The sequence below is a fragment of the Eucyclogobius newberryi genome, unplaced genomic scaffold, assembly GCF_026437365.1.
Source record: "Eucyclogobius newberryi isolate DKJ021-1_F unplaced genomic scaffold, fEucNew1.0.hap1 SCAF_22, whole genome shotgun sequence".
In the NCBI taxonomy this organism is placed as follows: domain Eukaryota; kingdom Metazoa; phylum Chordata; class Actinopteri; order Gobiiformes; family Gobiidae; genus Eucyclogobius; species Eucyclogobius newberryi.
The window spans coordinates 24,125,349-24,142,290 of NW_027315857.1; the positions used below are offsets into that span (position 1 = coordinate 24,125,349).

General features: G+C 42.0%; 2 protein-coding genes across 2 annotated transcripts; one reads left to right on the plus strand and one right to left on the minus strand.

Annotated features, from left to right (window-relative positions):
* Positions 1–361: 361 nt before the first annotated feature.
* fgb (fibrinogen beta chain) lies at positions 362–8,676 on the plus strand. The gene is made up of 11 exons (XM_072458826.1): positions 362–537; positions 1,202–1,304; positions 1,759–1,827; positions 1,905–2,019; positions 2,100–2,206; positions 2,281–2,395; positions 2,885–3,004; positions 4,750–4,872; positions 5,635–5,729; positions 6,872–7,062; positions 8,428–8,676. Exons 1-11 carry the CDS (start codon positions 377–379, stop codon positions 8,657–8,659), a joined length of 1,431 nt encoding a protein of 476 aa, XP_072314927.1. The 5' UTR covers positions 362–376; the 3' UTR covers positions 8,660–8,676.
* A 2,207-nt stretch (positions 8,677–10,883) lies between these two features.
* On the minus strand, positions 10,884–16,175 carry LOC140372120 (fibrinogen alpha chain). Its single transcript, XM_072459404.1, has 5 exons — positions 16,134–16,175; positions 15,260–15,454; positions 13,839–14,022; positions 12,149–12,294; positions 10,884–11,215 (listed from the first exon to the last, which is right to left on the minus strand). The coding sequence occupies exons 1-5, from the start codon at positions 16,173–16,175 to the stop codon at positions 10,901–10,903; spliced, it is 882 nt and encodes a 293-aa protein (XP_072315505.1). The 3' UTR covers positions 10,884–10,900.
* Between the last annotated feature and the right edge of the window lie 767 nt (positions 16,176–16,942).

A 16,942-nucleotide genomic window follows, 5' to 3' on the forward strand; every position in this document is an offset into this window, starting at 1 on the left:
TTAATCAGGATTAAACCATGATTAAACCGGGACTACTCAAGGACTAATTTGGCTTGTGATTGATCCACTAAACTAGAGCCAAACCAGGACTGAACCGGGACTCAAACCAGTTAAACCAGCGTTGATAAGAACAAAACCATGACTATACCAGACATAAACCAGTATCAGATCAAGGCTAGACGAGGACTAAACTCAGACTAAGAACTTAAGCTTGGGACAAACCACAAAACCCTTGACTTCATATCGTTCAATGACTTTGGATTTCATATTCACACTTTGTCGTTTCTCCCTCTCGACAGGCCGGAAATAAGACATCCTCCCCGGTTTGTATTTTTTAGTTTTTACACATTTTTATTGTGAGATTTTACTCTATGAAATGAGGAGACTGTTTCGGGTGATTTTATTTAAAAAAAAACTGTTTCGTGTCCAGAACGCCTCAGCGACAGTCGACGCTCGTGGTCATCGTCCTCTGGTCAAAGGCAGAGAGCTTTACATGACAAACCGCTACAACCCGCCTCCAGTCAGCTCCGGCGGAAGGTACAAATACTACTATAACTGTTACTACTACTACTACTTCTACTGTAATAGCTACTTCTTCTATAGCAACGACTACAATTACTCTGCAGCGGCCGTCAGTGAAAGATCTGAGTGTCATCTGAAAGGACACTCCTGTTATCAACTGTATGCATGTGGAGGTTGAACAGAAGAGGGCCCAGGAGTGACCCTTGGGGCACCCCGCCAGGTCAGGGGCATGTGGTCAGAGACACAGCTACCAAGTTAAACAAAGTACTTCCTGTCTTCCAGATAGGACCTTAACCAAATTAGGGCAGTGCCAGTGACGCCCGCCCAGTCCTCTAGTCTCTGTAAATGGATCCTTAAATTTACAGGAGCAAGACTGAGACTCTGGATACGACTAATATCACTACTTTTGCTGCTATTCCTACTTCATTTTGGCATCTACTATTACCATTATCAATACTTGTACTGTTATAAAACCAGGTCCACTAATAATAATGATGATAATGACGATAGTATTCGTATTATATAGCGCATTTTTAAAACAAGTTGCTTTACATTTCTGTGCATTATCCGCTCGCTTCACACTCAGTAGAGTTAGGAAAGTGAAAACCAAAGGCCAGTTTAAAGACATGTGCGTTTGTGTTTCATATTTCTCATATTTTTCTTCTTCTGTGGTGTTGAGGTATCACGGGCGTCCAGGGACCACGACGGTGACCGGTCCACAAGAGCAGGAGACCATAGAGCAGCCAGAGAGCGGAGGATGCACCCACGCCATGGACGAGATGGTACTGGGCCGGGACTGGACTGGACTGGTACTGGGCTGGCACTGAACTGGGACTAAACCGGGACTGAACAAGGACTGAACCAAGACTGAACTGGGACTGGGCCGGGACTGAATCGAGACTCGACCAAGGACTGAACAAGGACTGAACCGGGACTGGACTGGACTGGGACTGGACCGGGACTGGACCGGGACTGGACCGGGACTGGGTCTGAACCAGGACTGAACCAAGACTGGACCGGGACTGGACCGGGACTGAACTGGGTCTGAACCAGGACTGAACCAAGACTGGACCTGGACTGAACTGGGACTGGACCGGGACTGAACTGGGACTGAACTGGGACTAGACCGGGACTGGACCGGGACTGAACTGGGCCAGAACAAGGACCGAACCAAGACTGAACCAGGCTGGACTGGGACTGAACCGAAATTCAAAAAAATATTTCCTGCGTTTTCAGGGCGTGTTGTGTCCAAACGGCTGCGAGCTGAAAACCATGCTCCTGAAGCAAGAACGGAACGTCAAAATCGTAAGAACCTTCACTTAGACCTTATTCTGGTCCGAGTGAGGGTTTTTTACGGTGCCATGTTTGTGCGTTCTGTGCAGAGCATCACAGAACTGCGCCCCCAAGTGGAAGCTCTGTCCCGAGAGTCGAACAATATTTTCAACTTCGTCAGCCAAATGTCCAACAACATGAGAGAGAGACAGCGGGTCATCACCGGTGAGTCCAACCGCAACATCGGGTTTATTCAAAAGGACAATAACAGTAAATAATGCGTGATATTTGTGCGTGTGTTTTAGAGAACAACAACGTGGTGGTGCAGTACACGGACCGAGTGGAGGAGCAGCACGCTTACATCAAGGAGACCGTGGACACTCTGCTCCCGTCCAACATCAGGGTCCTGCAGGTAACGCGGCAACACGCCAGGGCCGCGGCAGAGTCGTCGGCGCCCCGCTCAGAGTCTGTGTGTTGTGACGGCAGGGCGTCCTGGAGAAGGTCCGGCTGAAGATCCAGAAGCTGGAGAAGGCCATCCAGACTCAGACCAAGTCCTGCCAAGAGCCGTGCCAGACCAAGTGCCCCGTCCCCGTGGTGTCCGGTGAGAATCCTCTGGACTTCCCCTGCGTCCATTAACCTCCTCTTTGGTCTTCCTCTCGACCTCCTGTTTCACTTAACTTCAGCATCCTTCAAAAATCTAGATCAGTTAACATTACTTGATATGACTAGTGAAGATGGTATTACTTTAATGATAATGTGCGGTGATTTTTAATGTGCACGTTAACAGACTTAGGGATGATCAGCAATATTTAGTCTATAGCAATGAATAAAGCCACTTTTCATACAAACGGCATTGTACATTAGTTGCTTGGTTTCATACTGACATTTTGAACACATTTAATTACTAACCAAGCTGTTTTGAAGTGAAATAACCCAAGACCTACATGTCAAAAAATAAGTAACTACTCAAATCAAGTCATTTTAAGTGATCTTAAATGTTCAGTTTTTGCATTGTGCCCATATATTCCCTCTTCCTCCTCCTCTGGCTCTGCTCCTCTGTCTCTTTCCCTAAACGTTTGGTTTATTCCAGGCAAGGAATGTGAGGACATCTACCGCCGAGGAGGCTTGGACTCTCAGATGTACTTGGTTCGTCCGGATGCTCTGTCCCCGGCCTACAGAGTCTACTGCGACCAGGAAACTCAGAAGGGAGGTAAATACTGTGACTTTGGCTCCCGGAACGCTATATAATATATTTACACAGGTGAAAACAAGACCATATAGAAAATATTAAGTTCTCATCAAACGTTGACATGATCTTGTAATAAACCGCTACATTTTCAGTGATGCTAACTGTATATGTTACGCCGACAGACTTAGCAAAACAAAGCTAGCGCACGTTAGCGCCAAATGTTTCCTGTTTATCCACACGCATTTATATTTTGTAATAACATATAATTATTCAGGTGAAAATGACACCACAGCTCTTTCTCTGCGTCAAAATAGAACGTGTTTTATTGTACGAGAAGCAGGAAGTGCGCCCTTAGCATAAACTCATTGCTAGTTCTGTTTTTCATGTTTCTAAACAGAAAAAAATCAGGTACAGCGCCTTCAAAGAGACGTTAAAACATGTGCAGAGGCTTTGCAGAGAAGTAAAACAAATGCAGGAAAAGATGAAGTAGCTTTAGCTTTAGCCACGTCTCCTAGCGACACAAACTTTGAATCACTAAACGTCTTTTTGTGAATTGCTGAGCTCGGCCTCTTGGTTAAAAAGCATGATTCAGGTACAATTTCAAAACACGTGTTATGTTTTTATGGTCTGGGTAAGTTTAGCTCAAGTTTAGCTCAAGTTTAGCTCAAGTTTAGCTCAAGTTTAGATCAAGTTTAGATGTTTTTATGGTCTGGGTAAGTTTAGCTCAAGTTTAGATGTTTTTAAGGTCTGGGTAACTTTAGCTCAAGTTTAGCTCAAGTTTAGCTCAAGTTTAGCTCAAGTTTAGCTCAAGTTTAGATGTTTTTATGGTCTGGGTAAGTTTAGCTCAAGTTTAGATGTTTTTATGGTCTGGGCAAGTTTAGCTCAAGTTTAGCTCAAGTTTAGCTCAAGTTTAGCTCAAGCTTAGCTCAAGTTTAGCTCAAGTTTAGCTCAAGTTTAGCTCAAGTTTAGCTCAAGTTTAGATGTTTTTATGGTCTGGGTAAGTTTAGCTCAAGTTTAGATGTTTTTATGGTCTGGGTAAGTTTAGCTCAAGTTTAGCTCAAGTTTAGCTCAAGTTTAGCTCAAGTTTAGCTCAAGTTTAGCTCAAGTTTAGCTCAAGTTTAGATGTTTTTATGGTCTGGGTAAGTTTAGCTCAAGTTTAGATGTTTTTATGGTCTGGGCAAGTTTAGCTCAAGTTTAGCTCAAGTTTAGCTCAAGTTTAGCTCAAGTTTAGCTCAAGTTTAGCTCAAGTTTAGCTCAAGTTTAGATGTTTTTATGGTCTGGGTAAGTTTAGCTCAAGTTTAGATGTTTTTATGGTCTGGGTAAGTTTAGCTCAAGTTTAGCTCAAGTTTAGCTCAAGTTTAGCTCAAGTTTAGCTCAAGTTTAGCTCAAGCTTAGCTCAAGTTTAGCTCAAGTTTAGATGGTTTATGGTCTGGGCAAGTTTAGCTCAAGTTTAGCTCAAGTTTAGCTCAAGTTAAGCTCAAGTTTAGCTCAAGTTTAGATGTTTTTATGGTCTGGGTAAGTTTAGCTCAAGTTTAGCTCAAGTTTTGCTCAAGTGTAGCTCAAGTTTAGCTCAAGTTTAGCTCAAGTTTAGATGTTTTTATGGTCTGGGTAAGTTTAGCTCAAGTTTAGCTCAAGTTTAGCTCAAGTTTAGATGTTTTTATGGTCTGGGTAAGTTTAGCTCAAGTTTAGCTCAAGTTTAGCTCAAGTTTAGCTCAAGTTTAGCTCAAGTTTAGATAGCGCGTAACTGTGTTTTGTGTTTTGTCCAGGCTGGCTGCTGATTCAGAACCGTTTGGACGGCAGCGTGGACTTTGGGCGCCGCTGGGACCAATACAGGAAAGGGTTCGGAAATGTCGCCTTTGACGTGGGCAAGGGGCACTGCCAGACCCCAGGTGCGACGAGACACGCCCTAAATAAAACCTGCTCAGATCCTTCTAAGAGCGCTCGGTTTAGTTAGTCTAGTTAAGTCGCCACATGCACAGCAAAACATTCAAAACAAACCACACAAACAGATAAAGATAAAGAAACATTTTGACACAGTGAAAAAATCTACTAAAAAGTTTAAATTGCTAATGTGTATAGTATAAGTTTCCACAAAATAAAAAAACATTGCAAAAAATGATTTCTAGAGCAGTTAATTTGACTTGAATTCAGGATATAAATCTTAATTTCAGTCACTTTGATTAGTTATGTTGTACTTACTTGGTGAATCTGGATCTGATTTACGAGTTTAAATAAGATTTCATTTTATTTCGACCCAATTGTTGTGGTCAAAACTACTGAAAATAAGATTGATTTTCTGAATCAGGTGATTTTAAGCAATGCAACTCTTCAATAAGACACTGCGTTAATAAATACTTCAGTTACGGCACATTTATCTTAATTTGAGTACTATCTCACTGTCTTTTTTAACTCATTTTAAGTGAGAAAATACTTGCCTTTCATATTTCAAGTAAAGCAAGACACGTTCTGCTTTTTCCATTGGCCAATCCTACTTTAATACAGCATAAATTATACTCAAATCAAGATAAGTACTGCTTATTATCGTATTTAAGCTGTTTCCCACTGATAGTGTGTGCAGAGTGCAGTGTTGCGTGTGTGTTTTTCGTCTCGGTAAAAGAGTTTGTGGGTTAAATTGCCTCCGTTTCCTGCAGGTGAATACTGGCTCGGGAACGACAGAATCAGTCACATCTCTAAACTGGGTCCCACCGAGCTGCTGGTGGAGATGGAGGACTGGAGCGGCGCCAAGGTAACCATTGTACGATATGGGAAATGTGTGTTGCGGGAAAAAGCTGCACATATTAGTCCAGTTCTAGATCTTTTTTTATCAGACGGTGACAGATATGAAGAAAAAAAACCTTCACCTTAACACTATAGAAGACAATTGGTTCAGAAGACCATTCAGCTAGTCAGACCTGTGCTATGTCTTCTTGAATATTCATTAAATTGATGCACAACTTATTGACCTTTATCTTCACATCATTTTACCCATTGGTATTAAGGCCTCCCGCGTTCCCTGCATCTAAATATAATGCGTTTTGTTTGTTCGAGAAGCAGGAAGTGCGCAGTTAGCATGCTAATGTTTGTTAGCTTTAGCCGGGACATCAAAACTCGCTCTGAACTTATGAACGGTGCTTATAAACTCATTGCGGTGAATATTTCTGATGCTGGGAATGTATTAGGAAAGTGAACGATACGTGTGGAGTTGTAAAGAGTTTAAAATAAACTCGTTTTTTTTACGTTTCAAAAATCTAAACTAATACAAGAATCACACACATTTCAGAACATGTTTCTAAACTACAGCATTAACAGGTTTTTACATTTGAAGACAGGGACTTAAAGGGGCTGTACCCACGTTTTGCTCCAGTAAAAACTGCTTTTGGAGTTAAAATAAGATCGCTGAGTGTGTTCTGCATCAAATTATGGAGTGTTTTATTCTCCAAAAACCAGGCAGTGCACTGTTAGCATGCTAGTTGTTGTTAGCTTTACTTCATAACAAGGATTCTCGGGATGTGTTAAGACAGCGAGTCGTATCCATCTACTGCTGCAAATATTAAACAGTTTTGAATGTTCATTAGACAGTGGAAATCAGGTGCCGCGCCTTTAATTGCAGCCTTTAAAATTGCAATTTTGATTTAGTTGTACACTGCAAATTTCATAACTCTAACCAAGATTTATTCACTTAAATCTTGAAAAAACACGGACTTATTGTGTTTAAAGACATTTCTACTAAATAAACGATAAATAAGTAAGATTATTAAGCGTATTTTAAGAAGTATTGATAAGTAAATTTCACTTCACAAAGACATTTTTGCTTAAACAAGTGTCATTGGTATTAAGGCCTCCACCAAACGTAACGTGTTATTAAACCAGAAGATGCGTTTCTCCCAGGTGCACGCCCACTACCAGCTGTTCACGGTCCAGTCCGACACCACCAACTACGTGCTGGCGGTGGACCACTACAGCGGCACGGCGGGCAACTGTCTCCTGGAGGGCTCCACCGAGCTGTTCGGGGTCAACAGGACCATGACCGTCCACAACGGCATGATGTTCAGCACCTACGACCGCGACAACGACAACTGGTGAGAGGTCGAGCGGGCGCGCCAAACGGTTAGCGGAAAGGACGGGTGGAACGCAGACGACGAGCTTGAACGTAGACCAACTAAACTGCTAATAATCTTACGCCAGAGGTACAAATTTGACCTTTTTTGACTTGGAGGTACATATGTGGACAGATGTCGGTCCGCTGTTGGGTTCAACGTTGGCCCGTTTTGCGTACAAACTGGGTCTAGCTTACGAAAAGTGGATGGATATTATCGGTGACAGGGCCTGGTGGAAGGATATATTATTTCAGTGCATCCGTAACTATTGAATATTATGAATTTGTTGAAGGCGAGTGATGTCTGTCCCATGTGGGCTCGTGAAGTGGAGCGTTATTTGTGTCGGAGTCAGGTGATTCAATGGGTGATTCAATGGGAAAGACGGCGTTTTCGCTCTTTGAAGACGTTTACCGGAGTATTTGAAGTACATCTGATTCAAGTCACAACAGGGTCTTTATATTGTATTCATCCTCATCGAGTACCTGCCGTTTTTTTTTACTGTTGATTAAAATACCCCGCACCACTTGGACCCAGCGAAGCGCTCACTTTCCTCACTTTACTTCTTAATGGAGATTGTTGACCTGGCGTTTACTTCAGAAAAGAAAACGGATTGTACTATAGATGTAAAAGTCTTTCTAATTCTGACTTAGTTTGGTGGTGTAGAACTTGTGGTAAATATTTATCATAGTTTTACTCCCGTTAAGTTGCAGTTTGTGAAGACGTTTTTAAAAATAAGAGTTTAAAATGACAGGAAGTGGAGCTGAATCCCTCTGTGATGTCATCAGTGTGCGACACAGAGACAGTTTAAACCATCGTTGGACTAAATAAAGGTGTTTTATGGTCTTATTGTGTGTCAGATCAGAACTGTTGTGTCATTTATGTGGAGTTTGGCTCTTGTTTACAGTCTGGTTGCTATGGTAACAGCTATGGAATCATCTCTGTCATATTTGTGCGCATGTCCAACCAGGAAGTACAAAAATGGTTGAAACTGGAGACAAACGGACAAAATGTTGAGTAAAATCTGAAATATAATTGTGTTTTAGTGAAATGTGTCATCTAACCTAGACTTTAGAGTAGAGCATGCGGCGCTAGCATCGCGATAGCATGTAGCGTGTATCTACCGTTAGCATTCATGGATCTTCATACGTTGGAACACTTAAATCTTTTCCGTGTCTTCGTGTCTGTATTCGGCACAATAAAACAGCTAAATTCTGCCTTTGCTCATGTCGTTGTTGAACAGAGAGTAGAAGTAGTAGTAGTAGTAGTAGTAGTAGTAGTAGTAGTAGTAGTAGTAGTAGTAGTTGTTGTAGTGTTACATTTGTCTTAAGCTCCGCCTCCTCCTCGCAGGAACCCCGGCGACCCGTCCAAGCAGTGCTCGCGGGAGGACGGCGGCGGCTGGTGGTACAACCGCTGCCACTCGACCAATCCGAACGGCCGATACTACATGGGCGGGGCCTACAGCAAACAGATGGCGCGGCACGGCACGGACGACGGCGTGGTGTGGATGAACTGGAAGGGCAGCTGGTACTCGCTCAAAGCCATCAGCATGAAAATACGGCCCTACTTCCCGCAACAATAAACGTGAAAAGCACAAAATATGATCTGCATGAGTTAAAATGGCGTGCGATGAGTGCGTTTTCCTATTTTGTGTTTTTAAATGACTTTGGATTTGGTGTTTCCTGTATAGTTTAACGTACAGCAATGTTTTTGTGTAGAAAATACCTTGGCTGACCATAGTTTTGAGGGAAATTGTATAGTAGTATAGTATACATTTATTACTCCAAATGATTATTAATAATAATAATAACAAACAATTATATCAATTATTATCAAATAAACAATAATTATTACTCCATTAGCAAAATGTGTGAAAATGAAACAAAATACAACTCCAGGTATGTTTTATTTTTTTGATAAAGTTTGTATTAAATTAATTTTTAGATTTTTTTTTTTTGAAAAGTAAACATTTAATATATTTTTCAAACCAACAAGAAAATGTATTAAAACATTAATTGTAAACAAAACTGAGAAACTGTGGTGGTTAGAAAAGTATGTGCAAAAACAAACATAAACGATATATTAATTATATGTATATATATATATATATATATATATATATATATATATATATATATGTTTATGTAAAAGATGGAGTTTGAATTACATTTTTGAATTGAAAAACACAAAATACTGTGAAAGAAGTTTAACTAATTCATCTTTTTACCTCATGTAGAGATTTATTTTTTGCAGTGCAGCAGGAAGAAACACAGGACTGTCAAAATAAAAGACCTGTATTACAAGAGTTGCTGTGTGAATATTTATTGAAATGTTCTAAATGTTGTGTTTTTTTTATAATAAATATATATAAACATTATAAATACTCTTTTGATGATACATTCGTCCTCTAAAAAAACATAATTTGAAAGAATCTACACAACGCTCTGAAATAAAAGAGACAAGAGTTTTATTTTTTTTATCGATCTTTATTTATTCTTTTTTCACATTCATTGGGTCTGTAAACAACACAAAAAGATTCAACACTAAACACAAAACACTGAGGTATTTCACATGTCGTTTGATTTTCAGTATTTTAACATTATTCCCTATTTTTTGGTAAAGTTTCGAGATAATTCACAGTGTAATTCCATGCACGGCCACAAAAAGGCCGTCGAAACGTGAAAGAAAGTGAACAAACTGTCCAAACGAGACGAGGAAAACAACATTATACGATACAAACTTGGGCTGAACAGTTTTTCAGATTTGCAATTTATGTTTTCAAGCCAGGATTTGTTTTACACTGCACAGTTTAAACACGTCCAGGAGCTTTAAAGGCGCCGCACCCGATTTTCACCGTTTCTAGTACATTTACCAGATTTTTTGGCGTGTAATTAAATCCAATCTGTTCGATCTGTTCAACGCTTTCCCTGCATCTAAATATAATGCGTTTTGTTTGTTCGAGAAGCAGGAAGTGCGCAGTTAGCATGCTAATGTTTGTTAGCTTTAGACAGGACATCAAAACTCGCTCTGAACTTATGAACGGTGCTTATAAACTCACTGCGGTGAATATTTCTGATGCTGGGAATGTATTAGGAAAGTGAACGATACGTGTGGAGTTGTAAAGAGTTTAAAATAAACTCGTTTTTTTTACGTTTCAAAAATCTAAACTAATACAAGAATCACACACATTTCAGAACATGTTTCTAAACTACAGCATTAACAGGTTTTTACATTTGAAGACAGGGACTTAAAGGGGCTGTACCCACGTTTTGCTCCAGTAAAAACTGCTTTTGGAGTTAAAATAAGATCGCTGAGTGTGTTCTGCATCAAATTATGGAGTGTTTTATTCTCCAAAAACCAGGCAGTGCACTGTTAGCATGCTAGTTGTTGTTAGCTTTACTTCATAACAAGGATTCTGGGGATGTGTTAAGACAGCGAGTCATATCCATCTACTGCTGCAAATATTAAACAGTTTTGAATGTTCATTAGACAGTGGAAATCAGGTGCCGCGCCTTTAATTGCAGCCTTTAAAATTGCAATTTTGATTTAGTTGTACACTGCAAATTTCATAACTCTAACCAAGATTTATTCACTTAAATCTTGAAAAAACACGGACTTATTGTGTTTAAAGACATTTCTACTAAATAAACGATAAATAAGTAAGATTATTAAGCGTATTTTAAGAAGTATTGATAAGTAAATTTCACTTCACAAAGACATTTTTTGCTTAAACAAGTGTCATTTTGCAGTGTATTTAATATTGCAGCTGCTTTATAAACTTATAAAACCTTTACGAAGAAAAACAAAACAAAAACACATTCATTCATTCAAGTTCAGACGAATCGTAAGTATCGTCCAACTCGAGACGTTTCGGTCGCAGATCTTCGAACAGGTTCAGTCCCTCGTCCAGAACCGTTCTGATGGTTTTATAAACGGGGCTCGGTTCCGGTCCAAAGTCGACTGGTGTTGCTCGAATCTGCGGAATCCTTTTCGGTTTCGCCGTGTCGGATTTCCTCTGGCGGCGGTGCATTTGCTCCGTCTGCGATCGGAGCGCCGCGTGGTCCTCGAGACTCACTGCGAACGACGAGCCGGACCGACAGGAGCCGAGGCAGGAGCGCAGCCTGACGTCCACCTCCACCTCCAAAAGAGAACGTACGAAGTGTTAGAAAGGACGCGAGCGACGCCCTCTGGTGGCCACTGCGGGTAATGAAGCGCTGCGAAATAGCAATTAGCGGCACAGAATCAAGAACATACAGTACGCTCTCCCACGGTGTTTAAACCCGACTGATGCGGCGAGCGGCTTCCCGTTTCTGAAACGGCCGCGTGGAAAGACGAATCCCGTGGTCGTGGACGAGATGTCGGTGTGTTTGAGAAGAATAATGACACACTGAAGATTTGTATGAGGAATAACAACACACATTCAATCAAATAATCAAAGCTAAAGGCGGTAATCTTTCCTTTCCGTGGTGACTTTTTCATCCGCAGTAAATACTTTTATGCAGTAACTAAACAAATTTCTGAATTATGAAGTTTATCTACTTCATCAACGTCTTAAAGGGGATGTATTTTTCGTTCTTGCGGCTTTGATCGTGCCTATAAGCACGTTCAGATTGGTATATCACGTGCTCCAACTTAAAATAATGTCTATGTACATTTGGAAAATACGCTTTACACCTCAGTCTACAATGAGGTATTTCGGTGTCAGAGCGCCCCCTGCTGTCAGAAGCTGGAATGAACAATTAATAAAATAATTAATTAGAGCGACGTTCATGCTAATTGAGCCTTCAGTGTGTTGTGCATAAATATGAACACATTTTGACTGTGTCTGGTGATGGTTTATGGACTTAAAAACAGCGCAAAAATGTACAATACAACATGGCTAATAGGTCAAAAAAGTGGATTTAGCTTTTTATACACTTCTTATGTTTTCTGTGAGTGTCTCTCTCTTAAATGGGGGCAGAGGGACGTATCGCTTGTTCAACTAGATCCTCAAACTGCAGATCAGCACCAGGCATCTCACTCCATCACAGGAACGGTCGAGTGTGGGAGGGCATCCGGACACAATCCTCACCTCAGCTCGCAGCAGCTCTTGCAGTTGTTCTTGGACTCTTTCCTCGAGCTCCGCCATCCGCAGGTCCAGACGTTCCGACCTCTTCCGCAGCGACGTGAGGTTTTTAGTCAAATCCTCTGCGCCTTCTCCGAACGTCGCCTGAAGAGCTGAGTATAAGAAAGAGACAAAAATCACACTTTTAAACAAGGCAACGGTGGAAGTGTCTTGCCCAACGACACTATTCTAATATGCTTTGCCGCTAACGAACTTGGTCTGGCGGCGTCTCCTGCTTGTCCCCATGGAGATAGATAAGCTTCATGCTATTTGGTGGAACATTCCAGACCAGTGGTTCTCAAAACTTTTACGCTGATACCGTATTTTCCGGACTATAAGTCGCACCTTTTTTCATAGTTTTGGCCCGGGTGCGACTTATACTCCAGAGCGACTTATATGTGATATTAACCACAAGAGGGCGCTCTAGGCTCCCAGCGACGCAGAAGAAGAATCTGCACTTCCTCTTCCTCTGGAGTTTGTGGAGTTGTTTAGAATTGACACAGAGGAAGAAGAATTCAATGGATTTAGTGATTTGGGGTAAAACTGATGCTTTGCTAAACTTGTTAGCATGTTCTTTATTCTATAGTTATCTGAATAACTGTTCATATGTTACGTTAACATACCAGACACTTACCACAGTTCTGTCTGTGCCTCATGTAGCTGAAGGTGTTAGCGTTAGCATACGTCATGTAGCTGAAGGTGTTAGCGTTAGCATACGTCATGTAGCTGAAGGTGTTAGCGTTAGCATACGTCATGTAGCTGAAGGTGTTAGCGTTAGCATACGTACACCTATTCACCATGTTCTCTCATCTGTTATTATTTAAAACTGCATTTACAGATGAAATGTCTGTTCTTGGTCTTGGATTTTATCAAATACATTTCCCCAAAAAATGCAACTTATACTCCAGTGCGACTTATATATGTTTTTTTCTTCTCTATTATGCATTTTTTGGCTGGTGCGACGTATACTCCGGAAAATACGGTACTACTGAGGAATATATTTGGCCGTCTAAAGGACTATTCGCCGCCTGGACTGGGGCTGAAACTTGCCTGACCAGCCGAGCTTTGACAATACTTTACAAAGATGTTTTGGTCTGGAATCAAATCCCGTCGCCCCGATTTCCGAAGGGCATGAGTGACAGGCGCATTAACCAATCAGAGAAACGCCTGGTCTGTTCGCAAGCATAAAAATAAAGCGAAAATAACACGGAAGAGTGAGAAACTGCACCGATTTCTGCAGCGTCAACAAGCCACGCACTAAACTCTCTAAATTAAGTTATACAGTTTGTTCTGAATGTTATACTTTTGATATTTAAGAGGAAACGTCTTCCTCGTTTTAGAGACACGTGCTACAAATGACCCTCTATGGTCCGATTTTAGACCCAACAGAATGTAGAAGGTCAGGCAAGGGCTGAACCAAGTCTAAAATGGGACTACACACTTGTTATACTCGCTTTAAACATAGAGTGGACAAAGAAGGACAAAATAGTGGATTAAATTGACTCTATTTCAAGTGTAGAGGAACCTGCGAAACACTTGAAGAAACCCACAGAGTTTAAGAACCACTCTAAAGCGCCGGGTGAACCATCCAACAGAAAAGCAACCGCGCATTCATGCGTAATCGTGTTTCTCGTCTACGTCTCCGAGCGTTTCTTACCGGCTGTGTTCACGATGTGTTCTCGGCCGCGGTGGTAAACCCGCGCCGTGGCAGACATCGACCTCTCCGCTGCGTCCTCGTAAGTCTTTGCCGTTTTGCATACATTCCTCAGTTTATTCTCCACTTTCGACTCGTGCTCCAGAATCAAACCCTGGATCCTGCAGCCGGACGGGCATCGCGAGACCTGCGGCGCGAGGAGAAAAAGGTTAGAATAAAGAGGTCACCCTTGGAAAAAAGGTCTCGATCTCAATGGGTTCTCTGGTTAAATAAAGGTTGGTAAATAAATACTTTCTGATGAGTGTTCGCAACCTGTTTGTTTCAACTGATACGTAAGTACTTTGCCTGAAAAATGTCTTTGGGTCATTACAGTGCAACTGTGGCTAACGTAGCTTACCACCACCAAGTGAAGGAGCGAATGAACCATCCCAAAAGGGGGAAGCAGTGCGCAGTAACGAAAGGAATGGATGGAACACACGGAAAGATCTGGGAGAAGGGTGCGAGGAAGACCGGGCTGCCAAAGGTGGCGTCAGAGAGGGGAAAGCAGGACGTAGGAAATGGGGGCTGTCTGGCTAGGACCCAGCGCTGACTGAGGGTGGCATGGCGAGGCGGTACGGTCGGGTATCTCTCTGGGGACGGTGCTACCCAAAGGAACTTCAGGCGGAGATCTTACAGGGGCGGACGGGTGCGAGGACAAACGGCGACCGACAGATCCAACACCGTCGAGCCAAGAAGGTTAAACCGTCGCTACAGGATCGGTTTGGTGATGGAATACTGGCTTTGCTGTGACCTGAACAGGTGCTAAGGGAGTGGCACACCTCCATGAACAAAACGGCAGTTGAGGCACAGCGGAGGTACCGTTGGAGGCACGAAGCAGCAGCGCAAGTTCCTAACCACGATGTGAACCCTTAAACTCTATTTTGAGTGTTAATTCTGATGTGTTTACAGAAAATATGATAATATGGGTTCCTGATAAAGATGGTCCGGCGCCTTCTGTATCGTGCCAGTCATGCGTCAGGACATGGCTATTTGTTGTTGAAGCGCCTGCGCTTTTGGGCCCCAGGACGCACTGAGCAAAGACCTAAACCTGGACATTCTGGATGTTACCTCCACTCTCCACCCACGCCCAATGTGTTTTTAGTTACCATTTGCCCATTTTAATTAGGTTTTTAATGTAATTTTATCTTAGCTTTCATATTTTATAGTCGTTATGCTGTTTCTATTCAATAAATTGTACATTCTATTTCAGTTCTCGCCTGGTTGAGTCGCTCTCACATTTGGCCACTCCACGTACCAACTTTCTCTAAAACCGTCATCCTCACGGCAGAAGGATTGAAATGTTCGATCAAACACACTGTACGATGCTGGCTAACGCTAATGTCAACGCTTGTCGATACGTTTGGGTGCACTTGAGTTGTTTTCACCCAGTCGTGATCAGAGCACATGGGCGGCGGCGTTCCCCCTCCACAGCGCTTCCTCGTCCCGTCGGCGCGACCCGGCGACCGGCGGCCATTTTGACTCAATCTCAGGCAAACTGCGGGGAAACAAGAGGGACAGCACAACAGCGAGGTCAGTTCAGCTCGTCTCTCAAATATTGACTCAACCGTCTGACTTTTGGACTGAAACATTGCACCATTTAGTTTGGATAAGGACAGCGTAGGCTAAACGTGTGCTCTCTGACCTCAAGAACGAACAGTGGATTAAACATGACAATCCAAACTCTTAATGAAGCAGTTTGTACTTAAAGTCCAGAGTTGCTTTTCTGGTGGAGAGCTTGTGTCTTTTTGTCGTTTCCTGGATTATTTCACCAAAAATGTAACTTTATCTCTAGAGGTTGGCAACAAGTGAAGTTTTTAAATCAATAACAATGTTTGTACTGGAAGAAAGGGTACATAGATAAGCCTGATACTGCACTGCATAAGCCTGATACTGCAGGACATTCTTCTCCAACCTCTCCCCCCAAAGGATTTCGGAAATCTCCATATTACACTGAATATTACACTGAATAATTCCAATTTTGATAAAAACACATGCCTTTTCCTAATCGTATATTTTTAATGTCACTGATTTCTCGATTTTCCACCATCGTGTCCCGTGTGACCGGAAAAGACACCGACAACCGCTACGGCAAAGTCCAAAGAGCCGGACACAACGGCACAGATACTAGTTAGATCGCTTTTTAATTATCAGCGTTTGATCATGTTTTGGTGGTCGAAAAAAGTGTGGCGTGATTAAAAAAAGGCTGAAAGACGGCGCGCTGATAAATGAACGTCGGTTAGAGCTTTCCGGGCGTCTAACTTTGTCCCGTCTGAGGCTCGTCGTCACCGCTATCGGCGCCATTTCTCGGAACGGCTCACGGGAGTAGCTCGCCAGGAGTAGCTCGCCAGGAGTAGCTCGCCGCCGTTTTTCGTTTCATGAAAGTAGCTCTCCGGGAGAAAAAGGTCAGAGACTCAGAGAGGTCAGAGAGCGTTAGAAAAGTTCCACAGTGCGTCTTTTCGTTTTTTCCATCAAAGAGACGGTAAACAAACTCAAAGGTCCGTAAGTCTTGTCCTCTGTAACACGGAGTCAAGAGATCGAATTCATGAACGGGGTTGAATGAATGAATTGTAGGATTGTTAAAAAATTTACAAGAAAATTGAAATGAAAAATAATCACTGTTGCCATAGCACCCAAGTAAATAACATTTTCAAAAGGGAAGCTAAAACCCATCGTATTAAAACCTAAATAATGCGAATCTGTGCTCTCCCCGGCAAATATATTTGTCATTGTCGATCTTAACTCTTACATCACGTTAGCAGCAGCGTATATGGATGTAGCGGTAATTAATAGTGGTAAAAATGTTCGTTCTATTGATGTGTGTAGGAAGAAAACTAGAGCCGAGGCCGCCGTGAAGTGAACAGAAAGTCTTTATTGATCGTGATTAGCAAACACAAAAAAGGTCCAACGGGCAAGTTTCTTTTTTACAAATATTTGAGTTTCTGTCAGACCAGAAAAACAGTTTGGTAACACACAAACATTTGCATTCACGAGACCTTTCCAAGAGGCATTACACAAGCATAAAATAGCCTCTAGTTTAGATGAGGAAAAAGGCATCAAGATGTGCAATT